At 51.4% G+C, this 15,190-nt stretch overlaps 3 protein-coding genes across 3 annotated transcripts; 2 read left to right on the forward strand and 1 right to left on the reverse strand.

Moving 5' to 3' along the window:
- Positions 1 to 2,250: 2,250 nt before the first annotated feature.
- On the forward strand, positions 2,251 to 3,158 carry LOC112882731 (protein DMP2-like). Its single transcript, XM_025947859.1, has one exon. The coding sequence runs from the start codon at positions 2,329 to 2,331 to the stop codon at positions 2,971 to 2,973; it is 645 nt and encodes a 214-aa protein (XP_025803644.1). The 5' UTR covers positions 2,251 to 2,328; the 3' UTR covers positions 2,974 to 3,158.
- Positions 3,159 to 4,058: 900 nt separating this feature from the next.
- On the forward strand, positions 4,059 to 7,515 carry LOC112880572 (NADH dehydrogenase [ubiquinone] flavoprotein 1, mitochondrial). Its single transcript, XM_025945272.1, has 2 exons — positions 4,059 to 4,249; positions 5,797 to 7,515. Exons 1-2 carry the CDS (start codon positions 4,196 to 4,198, stop codon positions 7,255 to 7,257), a joined length of 1,515 nt encoding a protein of 504 aa, XP_025801057.1. The 5' UTR covers positions 4,059 to 4,195; the 3' UTR covers positions 7,258 to 7,515.
- A 658-nt stretch (positions 7,516 to 8,173) lies between these two features.
- LOC112879760 lies at positions 8,174 to 12,405 on the reverse strand. The gene is made up of 4 exons (XM_025944143.1): positions 11,397 to 12,405; positions 9,115 to 9,322; positions 8,896 to 9,025; positions 8,174 to 8,815 (listed from the first exon to the last, which is right to left on the reverse strand). The coding sequence occupies exons 1-4, from the start codon at positions 12,155 to 12,157 to the stop codon at positions 8,565 to 8,567; spliced, it is 1,350 nt and encodes a 449-aa protein (XP_025799928.1). The 5' UTR covers positions 12,158 to 12,405; the 3' UTR covers positions 8,174 to 8,564.
- Positions 12,406 to 15,190: the final 2,785 nt, after the last annotated feature.

Below are 15,190 nucleotides of genomic sequence, written 5' to 3' on the forward strand. Positions count from 1 at the left end.
TTTGTTATGTATTTAGATATAATATATGTCTAGGTATATGGTAAAATCTATAAATTTAGAAAAATTAAAATAAATTATATTTTGGAACGAGGGAGTAACGAGATATCGGGGCACAATCCAAATTGTAAAACCTTCATCAATAAGTCTAATTTGTTTTTCTTTCAGAACTAGGTGGCTCTTTATCAATAAGTCTATTTAAGAAAGTTTCTTAGTTGAGAAACTACTATGCAATCATCCATGATCTATCACTTCGCAATCTGATCCACATCAGATGAAGCTTTATTGACAGCCTTGGCTGCTGCTGCTGCTTCTTTGACGAACCCATGGGTACGTATGAGAATAAAGAGCACTCGTTAGTAGGTGCTAATGAAAGGTAAGACGATGTATGCAGGTAAGGATTAGCCTTGTACCGGGCCGGGCCCATGCCGGGCCAAAATGCCGTGCCATGGGCCGGCCTATGGGCCTCGCGGGCCGGATGGAAAACTGTAGACGCCGCCGCCGGTAAGCGCATCTTCTTCAAGGTCAAGCTCCCGTTGCATGCCACTTGCAGCGCTTCGGTCATCCCGGTTGCTTCAAAGCTTCATCCTCTCGCTACGGCAAGGCCGGGATGGCCGGTAGCCGCCCGCCGGCTCTCCTCCGCCCGGTGCGGGGACGGAATAGCTCCCGGTGGGTTCGTCGTCCCGACTCCCGAGTCTCCTGCCGCGCCTGCCGCGTGCCCGCGCCCGTGCCGTGCCGATACCCTCTGATGCTTCGTCGTCCCGTCCCGTTCGCCGGCGCGCGCCGCGACGTCGTGATGACACCGAAAGACAAACGGCCTAGAGATCCGGCGGGGAAAGGGATGCGTCCGCGTCCGGAGCCTGATGGTACGGCCATTGACGTTTCGGGTCACTCGACTGATCGAGTTTTCCGAACTGAAGTTCCTTACAAGATTGCCAAACCTCGGTTATGCCACGCTGAAAAATACGTTTCATATATATATATATATACACTACCGGATTCAGGACCTTTGCCGAGTGTCTCGGCAAAGACACGAAAATACTCGGCAAAGGCTTTGCCGAGTGTTACACTCGGCAAAGGGCACTCGGCAGCGAATATTCCGGCAAAGACGTCTTTGCCGAGTGTCTTTACTCGGGCACTCGGCAAAGGTTTTGCCGAGTGTCATGGAAGGCACTCGGCAAAGAAAAATGGCCGTGACGGCGTTTGAATCCGTGACGGCTCTTTGCCGAGTGCCCTCTGGCTGGCGCTCGGCAAAGATTGGACCTTTGCCGAGTGCCTGTGACTTGGGACTCGGCAAAGGGCCTAGCCTTTGCCGAGCGCCCTCAGCCCGACGCTCGGCAAAGGCTGACTCTTTGCCGAGTGCCTGCTACGTGGCACTCGGCAAAGTTCGGGTCTCTTTGCCGAGTGCCCGATATTTGGCACTCGGCAAAGCCTCGGACACTCAGCAAAGACCGCGTTTCCGGTAGTGATATATATATATATATATAGATTACCCGCTGGATTTAACAAGATGCGTCTTTGACCGTACGAAGCGAGATCCTTGTCATCAGCAGAGACGCGTGCCTGTCAATGGAGTCTGTTTTAAGCTGGTATATATGTAGCTGCTGGATTCAGGAAAGAAAATAAAAAACGCATCCTTTTGAGAAAGAGATCAGAAGCGAGGATGTTTCAGAAACCCCAGTTGGCCATTACAGGCATCTAACAACCCAATGATTGCCGGATTAACTTCCAAACCACCGTCATTAGGATACTAGCTAGTACCACCGGGCCAACTGGCACTGGAGTAGATATGCATGCAGACACAACGTAGCAGCTAAACAATCAAAATTGCAGAGACCACTAACCAGCCGGCGATAAATTAGCACGACCATTTCTCTGGTCCATCCTCGCAAGAAACTCTCGGCCAATCCGGAGTAATAACTGAGTTCAAGTTGAACAGTTCATATACCAAAAGCCAGTTTATATAATCAAGTTCAGTCGAGATCAAGCTAATCACCCAACCAGCGTATGAGTGTAGGAAACTATATGTGCATGCATCCACATCAAGATCATAAGAAATTTCTTGCTTATCGTGTGGATCATCAAATATTTTTCTTGAAAATGTACTTTCACAGCAGGCGCATGCTGCATCATATGGCGTTTCATCGTTATCACATAACAGCCAAATGAAGATACTACTGTGTCCCCCAAGCAACGACCTCCTAATTTCATATGGGTTTAGTTTTCCTCTACACCCAAGTTGCCTATAAATACTTACGCGGCCATGCAACAAGCAGACACAAGCAGCCTACTGTAGTGTACTAGTAAATAAGGAAGGATAGGAGCAGCGAAATGGAAGAAGGCATCAAAGAGGGGGAGCCGAAGAAAGCATCAGGAGCAACCGCAGACCCGGCCGCCAAGAGCACGACCGCGGGGGTCATGGCGGACGCGACGTTCAAGAGCATCGGCGACGTGCTCAAGCTGCTCCCCACGGCGACGGTGATCGTGTACGAGGTGCTCAACCCGATCGTGACCAACACCGGCGCCTGCCGCGTCGGGTACAAGATCGCCACGGGGATCCTCCTCGGGCTCTGCGGCTTCTTCTGCGCCTTCTCCACCTTCACCGACAGCTACGTGGGCGCCGACGGCAAGGTCAAGTACGGCCTCGTCACGCCCCGGGGCCTCCTTCCCTTCGCCGACAGCGGCGCCGCCGCCGGCGGGGGGAGGGATTTCTCCAGGTACCGGCTGCGGTTCTCCGACTTCGTGCACGCGGCCTTCGCCGTGGCCGTGTTCGCGGCGGTGGCGCTGCTGGCGGACGCCAACACGGTGGCGTGCTTCTACCCGTCGCTCAAGGAGCAGCAGAAGAAGGTGGTCATGGCGCTGCCCGTCGTGGTCGGCGCCGTCGCCGGCGTCGTCTTCATCGTGTTCCCCTCCACGCGCCACGGGATCGGGTACCCGCCGTCGAAGCCAGAGACGAGCGCGCTGGCGTCGCAGTAGGGTCGACCTTGGAGCCATCGAGGTGGATTGGTTTTGCGAGCATCTGTTTTGCATAATTGCATCATTGTATAGTCATGCTGTGTCGCTTAATTTGTATTTATTTGTACGTGCTTTGTGTGGACATATGATAAATGTGATGTTTTTGCCACACACCTACCTGCATATGTTCATCTATTTCTCCCAAATCCCAGAGGTCAAGATTGAAACATCTTCATTTTGTTTGCATCGATTCAGTTTTCTACGGTTTTTATCCATATCAATGGCAATAACCTATGAAACATCCTTTTCACGAGTTGGGGGCAACCCTAGCGTTACCCGGGGCGCGGAGGTGTGGGGGAGGGCGCAGACAGGCCAGCCCAGCTCCCCCGCCTACCTTCACCGCCACCGCCACCCTCCACTACAGCTATCGTTAATCTTGCTGAGCTTCACGCTCCTGCCGCCCCACCTCGCCGCCGTCTCGACGGACCCCACCGTCGGTCCGGCAGCCTCCGATCCTCTCTAGGTCCGGCAATCCTAGACTCCCAACTCCGCCAACCCTGAACCCTAATTCTAGTGGTGTGACGAGCAGCGACGACGGCGCGAGGTCGTTGGAGTAATAGTGGGACGGGCCTTCTGTGATGCGTCCCATCATGTCCCATCGCAGTAGCACACGCGACCTCGATTATTCCCTTGTTTTGTGTTCCTGCGGCAGTGCATGCGATGTATGTGGGTGTGCATTTTCCATAAAATTCAAAAGGAAAATTGCTATTTTCTCATACCAAGAGATACAAAAATGAATACATCAAAATTAGGAATCATTACAGACCAAAAGTTTCTAAAACACCACATGGGATCAGCGCAAAGTTTTTAATCTGAGAATCCTTATATTTCCTTTTGAAACTTATTAAAAATAAGAGTTATTGATCTTTTTTTCCTTTCCAGTCCAAAGCCCACATTACGAAACCGTAGCCTCCTATTGGCCCAGACACTGAGACTACCAGACCGAAACCAATCCATCGGTCGGCCCAGGCCCAACCACGCGGCGCCGGTTCGTGCCCGCGTGCGTGTGCAGGCCTCACTCCGCGCATCCCCTTCTGGCCAGGAGCTCGCCCACGCAGCCGCTCTCCTCTCCGTCTCTCTCTCTCTCCCACACCCCTCTCTCTTCCCCTCCCCGATCTCCCCCAATCCGACCAGACCAGCAGGCACCTTCGACTCGAGCGGAGCAGGCGAGGCGGAGGCGGAGATGGCGCTGCGACGGGCGCTCCTCAGATCGGCCGAGATCTCCCCCGACCGCAAGGTTCGATCCCCTCCCTCCCCCTCTGTATCCTTCCCATTTCGTCGGCCTGGATCCCACTGCCTGGAGATGTGAAATCCGGCGTGAGAGTTGGACCGGGCGAGGGCGTTTTAGGCGTAGCCTCGGAGGGTTGTGGGTTTGAGCCGTGGACGGTGGGGAAGGGTTCCAACAGCTGCTGTATTTGCACATGGAGACGAAATGAATCTCTTACCGTGTCGCGGCGTGCTAGATTGCTAGTGATTGGAAATGGGCGAAAGATTGAGATAGGGCTCGGAGTGGAGAGTGAAGGCGGCATATTTTGGTTGGGTTGGGGTGTGCGGGGGCGCTTGAATGGAATAGTGGAGACGGTAAGTTTCCCTCCTTTCTTTCTGCGGGACACTGCTGATTCCAGATTTCAAGTCGGTGAGGGTATATTTCATTGTTAGTTCATGATTAGTTGCACTTGTTATAAGTCGCTTCCACTGGACCATCCGAGGTTCAATTGTGAACTCAAGAGTCTGAACCTGAGCATACTATTCTACTTTGCCTATGCCATTGCTGATCCAAAATCCAAACGACAAACAAGCTCTGCTCATCTGACGACACCTTATGTCCTGTGTGCGAATTCCTTTGTTAGTTGCTACTTTTCTTCTTCGATTTGGTAAACCTTTAGGAATAAGTGGGAATGTTATGTTAAGTTGAACTTGAATATGATAGTTTTGCATCCTTAGACAGGCCACTGGTTCTGGAAGCAAAAGAACTTTCACGTCTTAATCCATCTTTTTTATTGTTAATATTTCATTCATAACTCTGGGTTATGCCTCAGAAACTCATCTAGAATGTAGCAGATAGTGAAGGTTGCCTCTTATGCGGATAAATATGTTGGGATAGACTAGTAGAATCATTTAAAATGCTTATTTGTAATGAATGAGGAGTTATGTTTTATATCTGTAGATTTTTATTGAATTAGTTGTCAGGCCTTTGTTGCCACCTGGTAGACTATTATGTAACCTTTAAGTGTATAAACTTAATCAGATATCATGTGGCATGGATACACCTTCATTTCTTGTATGGATTAGTAACTGACCTGATATCTTGAAATCTTACAATGAATTATACTGTTTCCTGTCCATGTTCTCCCGATTCATGAACAATGCTTATTTGTGCTTCATTTGGTAACTTTCCTGCTACAGCCAGCCCATGTAGAAAATGGTAAATTTTTGCTGTGGTGCCCCTTTTTAACCACTTTGTGATTTTTTTCCTCTTGCAATTTACTCCATACTACTTCATATACTGGAGGCACCAGTATCAAAATTATCATTTCATTGTCACACTTTGATCATGGTATTTGAGTCCCATTTTATCAAATATCAACACCAGTTAGTCACTTGGGAAATTAAACCTCCCACTTTTTGCTTCCGACTGCAGTAAACTAACTATGAATATATTTATTTATGGAGAGCGTAGAAGCACTTTATGTTTTTAATTTTTTATTAATTGCATACCCTTACTCAGCCTATTATGATTCATTGGCATGCCCCTCAGGCCCTCACTTTTTATTTTCTTTTCAGGCAGCAGTTGAGTACTTTCATTCACTATCAAGGGCACAGCCTGCTCGTTCTTTCAATGGTGCTGGCCTCTGCCCTGCTAGCAGATCATTTAGTACCCAGGCTGCTACAACATCAAGCACACCACAGCCTCCACCACCACCTCCCCCTCCAGAGAAGACTCACTTCGGTGGCCTCAAAGATGAGGACCGCATTTTTACGAACCTCTATGGTCTGCATGACCCTTTTCTGAAAGGTGCAATGAAGAGGGGTGACTGGCATAGGACCAAGGATTTGGTGCTTAAGGGGGCAGACTGGATAGTTAATGAAATGAAGAAATCAGGTCTCCGGGGACGTGGAGGTGCAGGTTTCCCCTCCGGTCTCAAGTGGTCCTTTATGCCCAAGGTTTCAGATGGACGTCCTTCTTATCTTGTTGTTAATGCTGATGAGAGTGAACCTGGAACTTGCAAAGATAGAGAAATCATGCGTCATGACCCCCACAAGCTTCTGGAAGGATGCCTTATTGCTGGAGTTGGAATGAGGGCATCAGCTGCTTACATCTACATTAGAGGTGAATACGTGAATGAGCGTCTCAACCTTGAGAAAGCCCGGCAGGAAGCATATGCAGCTGGACTTCTTGGTAAGAATGCTTGCGGATCTGGTTATGATTTTGATGTGCATATTCATTTTGGTGCTGGTGCGTACATCTGTGGTGAAGAGACTGCCCTACTGGAGAGCCTTGAAGGGAAGCAGGGCAAACCTAGGTTGAAGCCGCCTTTCCCAGCCAATGCTGGGCTTTATGGCTGCCCCACTACTGTGACAAATGTTGAAACTGTGGCTGTATCCCCAACAATTCTTAGGCGTGGTCCAGAATGGTTTGCAAGCTTTGGGCGCAAGAACAACTCTGGAACCAAACTCTTCTGTATCTCAGGGCATGTGAACAAACCTTGCACCGTGGAGGAGGAAATGAGCATACCTCTGAAGGAGTTGCTCGAGAGGCACTGTGGGGGTGTGAGGGGAGGATGGGACAACCTGCTTGCAGTTATTCCTGGTGGTTCATCTGTTCCCCTTTTACCAAAACACATATGTGATGATGTGTTGATGGACTATGATGCACTGAAGGCTGTGCAGTCTGGATTGGGTACTGCAGCGGTCATCGTGATGGACAAATCTACGGATGTTGTTGATGCAATTGCTAGGCTGTCATACTTCTACAAGCATGAGAGTTGTGGGCAGTGCACGCCATGCCGGGAGGGCACACCCTGGCTGTGGATGATCATGGAGAGGCTCAAGGTTGGTAACGCGAAGCTGGAGGAAATCGATATGCTTCAGGAGGTCACAAAGCAAATCGAAGGGCATACTATCTGTGCCCTTGGGGATGCTGCAGCATGGCCTGTGCAGGGGCTTATCAGGCACTTCAGGCCGGAGCTGGAAAGGAGGATCCATGAGCGAGCTGAAAGGGAGCTGGTGGCGGCTTCTGCATGATATGCCACCATGTCGCCCCTGTACTAGTTTCCTGATTTCTTTACTTAAATAATGCAAACTGGAGGAGCTCATTTCTATGTAAGGAAATGCAGCTTTCTTGATTTCTTTAAACCTTCACATGGATGTTTATTTGATGCACTCAAGCAGCTGGTGAATTTTGATGGACTAGATAATCTTTTCAAAGTACAAACGAACTTGATCATTGTACCATGTATGCTACATGATCCATCATAATGTTAGTGTGGATGTGTATGTCTACCTGTTTTTCTCTCTATTATTTTGTCTTTTTAGTATTGAACTATGGTTACACTTACACTATGATGATCTCGTAATTTGAGTTAGGTGTTTGAAATCATGTCCACATCTGAGACTTATATTTGCATCTAATGCACCAGCATCACCCATTCACCTGCATGGCATTCGGCATGTAGCCATGTGGCCAGTGCCCCGGCCATGCATGTTCCATGGCCTGTCGTTTGAAGATCAGGGTGGTTGGCTGGTTGCGGTATCAACATGTACACGATCCTGACCTGGTGGGTTATACCACTGTTGGCTGCAGGGTGTGTCCATCAGCTCCTACAGCGTATCGTATTCAGTTGTTGTCAGGATCAGACAGGCTACTGGGGTAGAGCTTGCTGGTTAGACCTTCCAGTGTTTTCTCGCTCAAGATATCTGAGCTGGAGAGAATTGGGAACAAAAAAAAATGCTGAATGGGCTATTGCCAGTAGTCTGAAAACAAACTGCCTTTTGAGCACGGTGACATCCTGGGAAACAAAACGAGGCCCTGTTCGGTTCGGCCTGGACATATTCCCCTTGAAACGATTATGAGCCATAACTACTGTTTTTGCCCCGACGATGACGCCAAATCTGCTCCAGGATCCAGCTTCTCTTGGTCGATGCATTATTTTCAGACATATTTAGAGAATATAGTTTATTTTTTAAAAATAAGATGAATCATTTTTTGTCTATGAAGCTGAAGCCGTGGAGTATAAATTACTCCTGCCAATTCAAGCAGTTCACTTTTACGGCAACCAGGTATGCTGCAATGCCTTCAACATTAGAGAACTTCCAGCTGAAGTCACTCTGAATCTACAAACATACGCAAGACGGTAACCAACAGAAGGGAAACCTGGCCAAAATACGTTGCATGCTTCCACTTCTTGGTCACACACCACAGCAGCCATTGCAACCTGGCTTCTTCAGACTTACTCCAACAACCATAGCTGTATACACAATTCCAAGCAACCCACATCACCCGGCAAAAGAAAAAGAATGCAAAGAACTAAGACCCAACAAAAAAAAAGAAATCATTTAGCACCCCATATCCCTTTTCTTGAGCTCTTCTTGTTCACCCTGACTACTCTCTGTTTGCGGTTCAAGGTTTCGGTGTCGGTTTCTTTGATCTGAGGTATGGTTACATCGACCCTGACGATGTGATGATCGGATGTTCCTTTGGAAGAGATGACCGTGTAGGATCCAGGTACGAACTTGTAGGGCGAGTTTGGGGATGCCAGGATGTAGTCCACCCTGGTGCCGTACTTGCATGTCCCCTGCACGTCTGAAAATGAAACAGACTGAACTGAAGGGAAGTTCAGGTACATCTCACTAAGTAACTGAACTGAGATTCTCTTAATCTACCTTGCCCTTTGGCCACAACCACAACAGCTTCGCATTCTCCGGCGAAGTCCTTGGCGTCGACGTACTGCTTCCCCTTGAGGTACTTCATCACCTCCACCTTGGGCGTCGGCTTGCCGATCTCCTCGTAATACTGCAAAGCCGACAGTGATGAGCACACCATCCATCTCGGTCACAAGAATCTCCCATGAATGATCACCGAGCTCACGACGTGACTGCTACCTTGACGATGTCGGCCCAGCGCTCGGCGGAGTAGTCGGTGCCGTCGAGCGCGTTGAGGCCGCCGGCGAGGATGTGCGGCGCGTCGCCGGAGCGGATGATCGCGTCCACCTGCTTCATCCTCCACCCCTCGTCGAGGTGGTCGAGGTGCGTGCAGTGGAAGTTGATCTCCCCGGCCTCCGGCACCTCGATCGTGGCGCGCAGCACGTTCCTGCAAGCAACCACGCACATCGCGCTTGCTCAGTTCCTTTCGGAAACTATCTGTCAATCACTCGAACCAACAACAGGGAATGATCGCCATCACGCTCCGGGGGCAAGTCAGTTATGCTCGGACAGCGAAGGAACGATCGCCATGTTGCTTTCAGCATCGTTCGCTTGCTGGTTCGATGCTCATCCGCACAGATCGAGGTGACGGGTGACAGTTTTCTGTGACCATAAATTGTGTAGCACGAGTGGTTTATGCCTCATTTATGCCTATGGTCCTTGAAAGGTTCTTCACACGACAGGAAGGTAGCCTGTACTGTTGAAGAATCTTGATGTGGTCTTTTAGGGGAAAATCAAGGATTTACTACAGTTTCAAAATTCTAGCTACAGCTCTAAACTCTAAGGTACTTCCTCCGTTTCAAATTATTAGTCATTTTTGGCATTTCCACACTCATAAATTTTGCTATATCTACGTTCATAGTAACGGCTTCGTATCTAGAAATACCAAAACCACTAATAATTTGGAATTGAGTGAGTATTATCGAAAGAGCAAATTATATATAATCTCGTCAATCAGTACTTATATGCGTATCCATAAATCGTTGGAGAATCAAAATTGATCAAAATTGCAGAGCTAGCCAGTTATATAACAGATCAGAAAAAAATATATCCCAGACACTGTTCCGGCCATTTATAACTTGCAAAGAAGCGTCCCGCAATAACTCCTTCCGGCTCCTCGCGTGGGCAACGGGGGGTTCCGGAGGCCCTTGCCCAGGGAGTTGTCTCGCCCAGAAAGGCGCTGCCCAGCTACCAGTTCCCTGACGGCGACCACTCGGCCGCAGCGAGATGGCTCACACGACGGCAAAAACTTCCCCTTTTTTTCCAATGATCGCAACGCTGTCACGAAGATGCCTTCTTCTACCTCTCGCCATCCCCTTCCCTTCAGCACCACCACCGGCACCTGCAGCTAGCGAGTAGCGAGCACCTAACGTTCTAACCGTCTGCACCGGTGGCGCCTGTCTAATCCTTTCCGATGATACTAACCAGCATTGCCATGGCTACTGTTCCTAGTCCAGTAGGCTGTAGGGCTAAAGCTAGGGTTGATAAAAGCTGTGGGGACGATCCGAGACGCGCATTTGCCTTTGGATTATGGGGGCCCGGGCCGCAAAAGCTTCGCTGATCCCTGTGGTTTTCAGGTTGTGACAACGGGGGCAGCTCACCTAATCCTTTTTAATAGTCAGGTAGCAGCTGAATTCAGCATGTTATCCGCCATACTTACTCCGTAAGCATCTTGCCGCTTGTCCGTAGCGCCTGGAACGCTCGCTCCTAACCCCCAAGCCGTCACCTTTATGCACCTGACTAATCGGCAGGCAGGTAAAGCTAGGTGATGAGTACTGCTAAAAAATTGGACAAGCTTTGCGGGTTAACAGTTTAGTTACCAGACAACGCAACATGGCGGCGCTTGGGCCAGTTACTGTTCGACTGGAACAGGAGCAGCTGCTAGCATTTCATCAGGAAGGTAAAGAAGAGTAGCCAGCAGCAGCAGCTACGGTTGATCACGGCTGCCATTCCTCTGTGTGTGTGGCGGCAGGCAGTGCCGACGAGTTCGAGCCACTGGCAGGGTGGGGCTGGCTGGGTGCTCATGCGGGCTGGCTCTGACATGTGATGTGTCACGGGGGGTGGTCGGGCAAAGTGATACGGGGTGTTATTGTTACAGCGAGGGCGTCGATGGAGACCAGGATAGAACATGCATTCAGGCTGCGACAGGACGGGACACTAATCCAGCTCTGAATCCCATGCTGCTGCTGTGCGCTACTCCTATTTTCTGCGCATCAAACGCCTTCAAAACTGACCCCAACGACAACGAGTAGCGAAATGATCGAGAGATTCAGCCAACTTTATTTAGAATGCGGTAATGCGTGTGTCGTATGTTTAATGTGAAATTAGTGGAGATTACTAGTTTGTTGTGCGTCGTAAATGGAATTCATGAGCGTGGTGAACTCCATTGAAGCGCATGCAGGAGCTGGTTGGTAAGCTTAGGACAGTGCAGTGATGGAGGGGTGGCGGGAGGGTGGACTGACCGGAAGTCGGATTGGTCGGCGACGCGGTGCGCCTTCCAGCGCTTGATGGGCCAGCGGGAGAGCACGGCGTTGCCGTACTCGGGCGCCCAGCTCTCGGCGAAGACGTAGCGCATGCCCAGGCCCTCGGCGAGCTCCGACAGCGGCCGCATCCCGCGCTCCTCCTCCGCGCGCACGTTCTGCAGACCGATGATGTCGGCGCCCGCCTCGCGCAGCACCTCCTCCACGCTCCGCCGCCTCGGCGCCACCGCCTCCGCCGCCTCACGCCTCTGCTGCTGCTGCGGCGGCTGCCTCTTGCCGCGCCAGAGCCGGCTACGCTCCAGGGAGATCTCGTTGTCCTGGAGGTTGATGGACACGCGCGCCTTGCTCGGCGACCGCGCCAAGCTCGCCGCCTGCGCCTTCAGGATGCCTTTGGGCCGCCGCGCGCCGCCCGGGCTGCCCGGGAGTGAGAGCCCAGCGCCTCGCTCCGCCCCAACCCCCGCCCCGGCTGCCGGCTCGGCGGCCACCGCGGGCGCCATGGAGAACATGGCCGCGTTGAACGTCGCCACGCGGATCGTCACCTCCCGCCCTCCCCCGCCCGCCGCCGCGGCGCCGCCGTTGCTGCTGACACCGCTGCACGGCGCGGCCTTGCTGGAGCCGCCGAACCGCCGCACGGCGACGCGCGCCTTGGCAGCCGGCACCGCCCCGGCGCCCGCGCCCCCACCGTGCCGCCGGCGCCGGCGCGGGTGCAGGCAGTCGAAGCCGTCGAGGACGCGGCGCAGCATGTGGCCCAGCTAGCGTCGCGTCCGTCCCCAGGCCCGCCGGCGCCGCGGCGATCGACGGGTGCAGCCGCGCAGCAGCTACCTCGCCTCGCTCCCTCGCTCGCGTGCGCGCGCGCCCAGTGGCTTTTGGGCCTCGGCCGCCCCTGTAATATACCAGACGCCACGGCCGGGCGGCGACACCGACGGCTCCGGTTTCGCTTCGGCCGCGGGCTAGCGCGCGCGCGGTGGTTACACGGGAAACCGCCTGTTCTTTTTTTGCCTTCCCCCGGGAGGTGGGGGTATTCGTGTGCGTGTACGCCCGCGCGTCGGCGTCTGCGAGATCGATCGATCCGGCTGCTTGCTTGGTGTGGCGCTGCCGTCTCTTGTACCCATGCGCGCCGCGCACCTACCTCTCCGTGGTATCTCGGCGTATTCTACTGCTACTATTTGTCCGGCTGCTGATACATCGTACGTCGTCACGCTACGGATCTGAGAAAGGAAATTGCGTACAATGGTGGCCAGAGTTCCACGTGTTTGGCTTGGCTGCACGCGTCCGAACACCACGTCACGGGTCCTGGGGCCAAGGCATTCCATCGTATTGTTTTGCACCGAGGTTGTGCCGTGTGTTAGCGTACTCATGATCTGGCTCGTGTTGGTTTGAGTTGGGATCCGGATCAATGTGTCGTCAGTAACTCATCTCCTCTTAGAGTTTTGTGCATAGTAAATACCACTCAACCAATAGACTAGAAGAGTAATAAAGATGCGAGCTTAAGGATAAAAAAAAGTAATTTCAAAAAGGATACAAAAAAGGCACCGTGCGTGCAAGTAACTGCGCGCTCCTCTCAGGTCTCAGCTCGGCCTGCTCCCGTGCTCCAGCGCCACATGACACACATTTCGGGAGAAAATAATCAAAAATAAATGGGGGCAACGCATCTTGCCAGTGCCACCACGGTTTTGCAAATTGCAATGCCCACCCCCCCAGCCTTTTCAGCGGCGACGAGCTCAGGTCTCAGGATAATGCCCGGAGCCCACCACCACCCCCCACATCCCGGCTGCCATGCTCTTTTTGGAAGGGGCGGGGCGATCAATCGCACAACGCAACTGGCGCCTCCAACTCCAACCCCAACCACCCCACGAGCACCAGAACCCACCCCCATCCATCATCGCGAAAACCCCTTCCAAACGGACGCGCAGAAACCCACACGCATCGCTCGCCCGCCGCGCTGCCACTTTCGATTCGATCAGTTCCGGACGCTGCCTACCGATCCCCGTACCCCTGCTACTGCGCGCCACGCCCTGCCGGCCTTTTCTCCGGTCACGAGAACCGCCGTGAACGGACGTACAGATCACGCCGGTCACGAGCAGAGAAGACGCTGGCATCTCTCGCGCCGGGGACGGGCCGGACCTACCGGTCGGCGAGCTCGACCGCCTTCGACGTCGTCGTTTCCGGAGGCGGTTAGCGCCTGACGTTGACACCAGCTGATCTCGGAGGCGATCTCGCTGAGCTCGAAGCATCGTGGTCTCTGACAGGTCCGGTACTCTACTCGCCCAGTCGTTTCTGGAATAACTGCCAGGTGAAAACCCAACGGCAAGGCGTACGTAGCAGGCAGCAGCAACACAGTTCCTACAACTTTTAACGTGAGAACCGTTCAATTTAATATCATTTTAAGCGAAACCGTCGGTCGTTATCGTGAAGATGAGAGCTAACACGCACTCGCACAAATGGCGCGTTACGGGTTAACCCACATCTAAACTACTAAAGACCAACTTAACCTTTCGCCGAAAATAACATTAAACCCGGTAGTCCCGGTATGTGCTCCAACGTATGCCCAAGATCATACACATGCACATACCGTTACAAGCTCTTACATCACCAAAGATCCACAAAGAGCAAATTTTAATACAAGTTAAGCAACTAACCATTACAACATTAATTTAAGGAAAGGTTCCAAATCTGAAGTTTAAAGGTTCAAATAAAGGATACAAGCTTCGGGCTCACAATAACATAGAAGAGATAGAAACCATAAAATCTAGTGTTTATCATGATATCCCATGAATGATACGCAGCGGAAAATGTAACGATAGATAATATTAATGGCGTCTTGCTCAACGACACCATTGACCATATTGGCCTATTCGTCGCCCGCACCGGGTTCGGCGGGGTAGAAATAGCCAAACACCACTTCCGGCTCACCTGCAACTTAGTATAATAAAGCAACATGAGTACAAAGGTACTCGCAAGACTTACGCGAATAAATAGATCAAGAAAAATGCATATGAAGGCTCACAAAAAGGCTTTAGGGTTAAGTAATTTAAATAAGCATGAGCTCCCTAATTCCACCATCTAGCCTCCTAGCATTTTAATTAACTTGCCCAACCCACCTCAAGTTTTAGTTGATTAGGTACTCCAATTCTAAGCATCAACAAGGGGTAACGTGCAACCAACCATTCGACCAACACTTCTACGAAGAATTCGTAGGATAAAGAGTTTGCTCATAACCGAGAGCGCGACAATTCGAATTGATTCATTAACCTTGCAAGGGTGTACAACTTTACCCACACGACACAAGGACCATGCGACTCGCCCAACCGATCACGTTGGGCGAGGGGGTACTCGCATCAACCATTCCCGACGAGTTGTAACCGTTGAACATCACGCCTAACTTGCGCGGAGAGTTACCTAGGTCCACCGGGGACACCCCTAAGCCTCTCTACAAAGCCCCACGGCCACGCATCTAGGACCATGCATCAACGATTAGAACTAGAGGGTATTCGGCTTATCCACCCCATGAATGGATATGTGGTAGTACAATAAGTGCTCAATTTCCAAGGTCATCCACGGACGGTCCTTAATCGGTTCAAGCGGACTAAACCTCCGAGACTCCTTTCTCTAGGCCCTACCTTCCGCTCGAACCAAAACCACACTTCCAACTAGACCGATCCAAACCAACATTCCGACACCGGACAACATGTTTAAGATAACACAAAGTGGGTGAAACAAGTGATCCTATTCCAATTTTCCCTACAAGATATTTACCAACTCTAGGCACGACTAAG

The sequence above is a fragment of the Panicum hallii genome, chromosome 2, assembly GCF_002211085.1.
Source record: "Panicum hallii strain FIL2 chromosome 2, PHallii_v3.1, whole genome shotgun sequence".
NCBI lineage: Eukaryota > Viridiplantae > Streptophyta > Magnoliopsida > Poales > Poaceae > Panicum > Panicum hallii.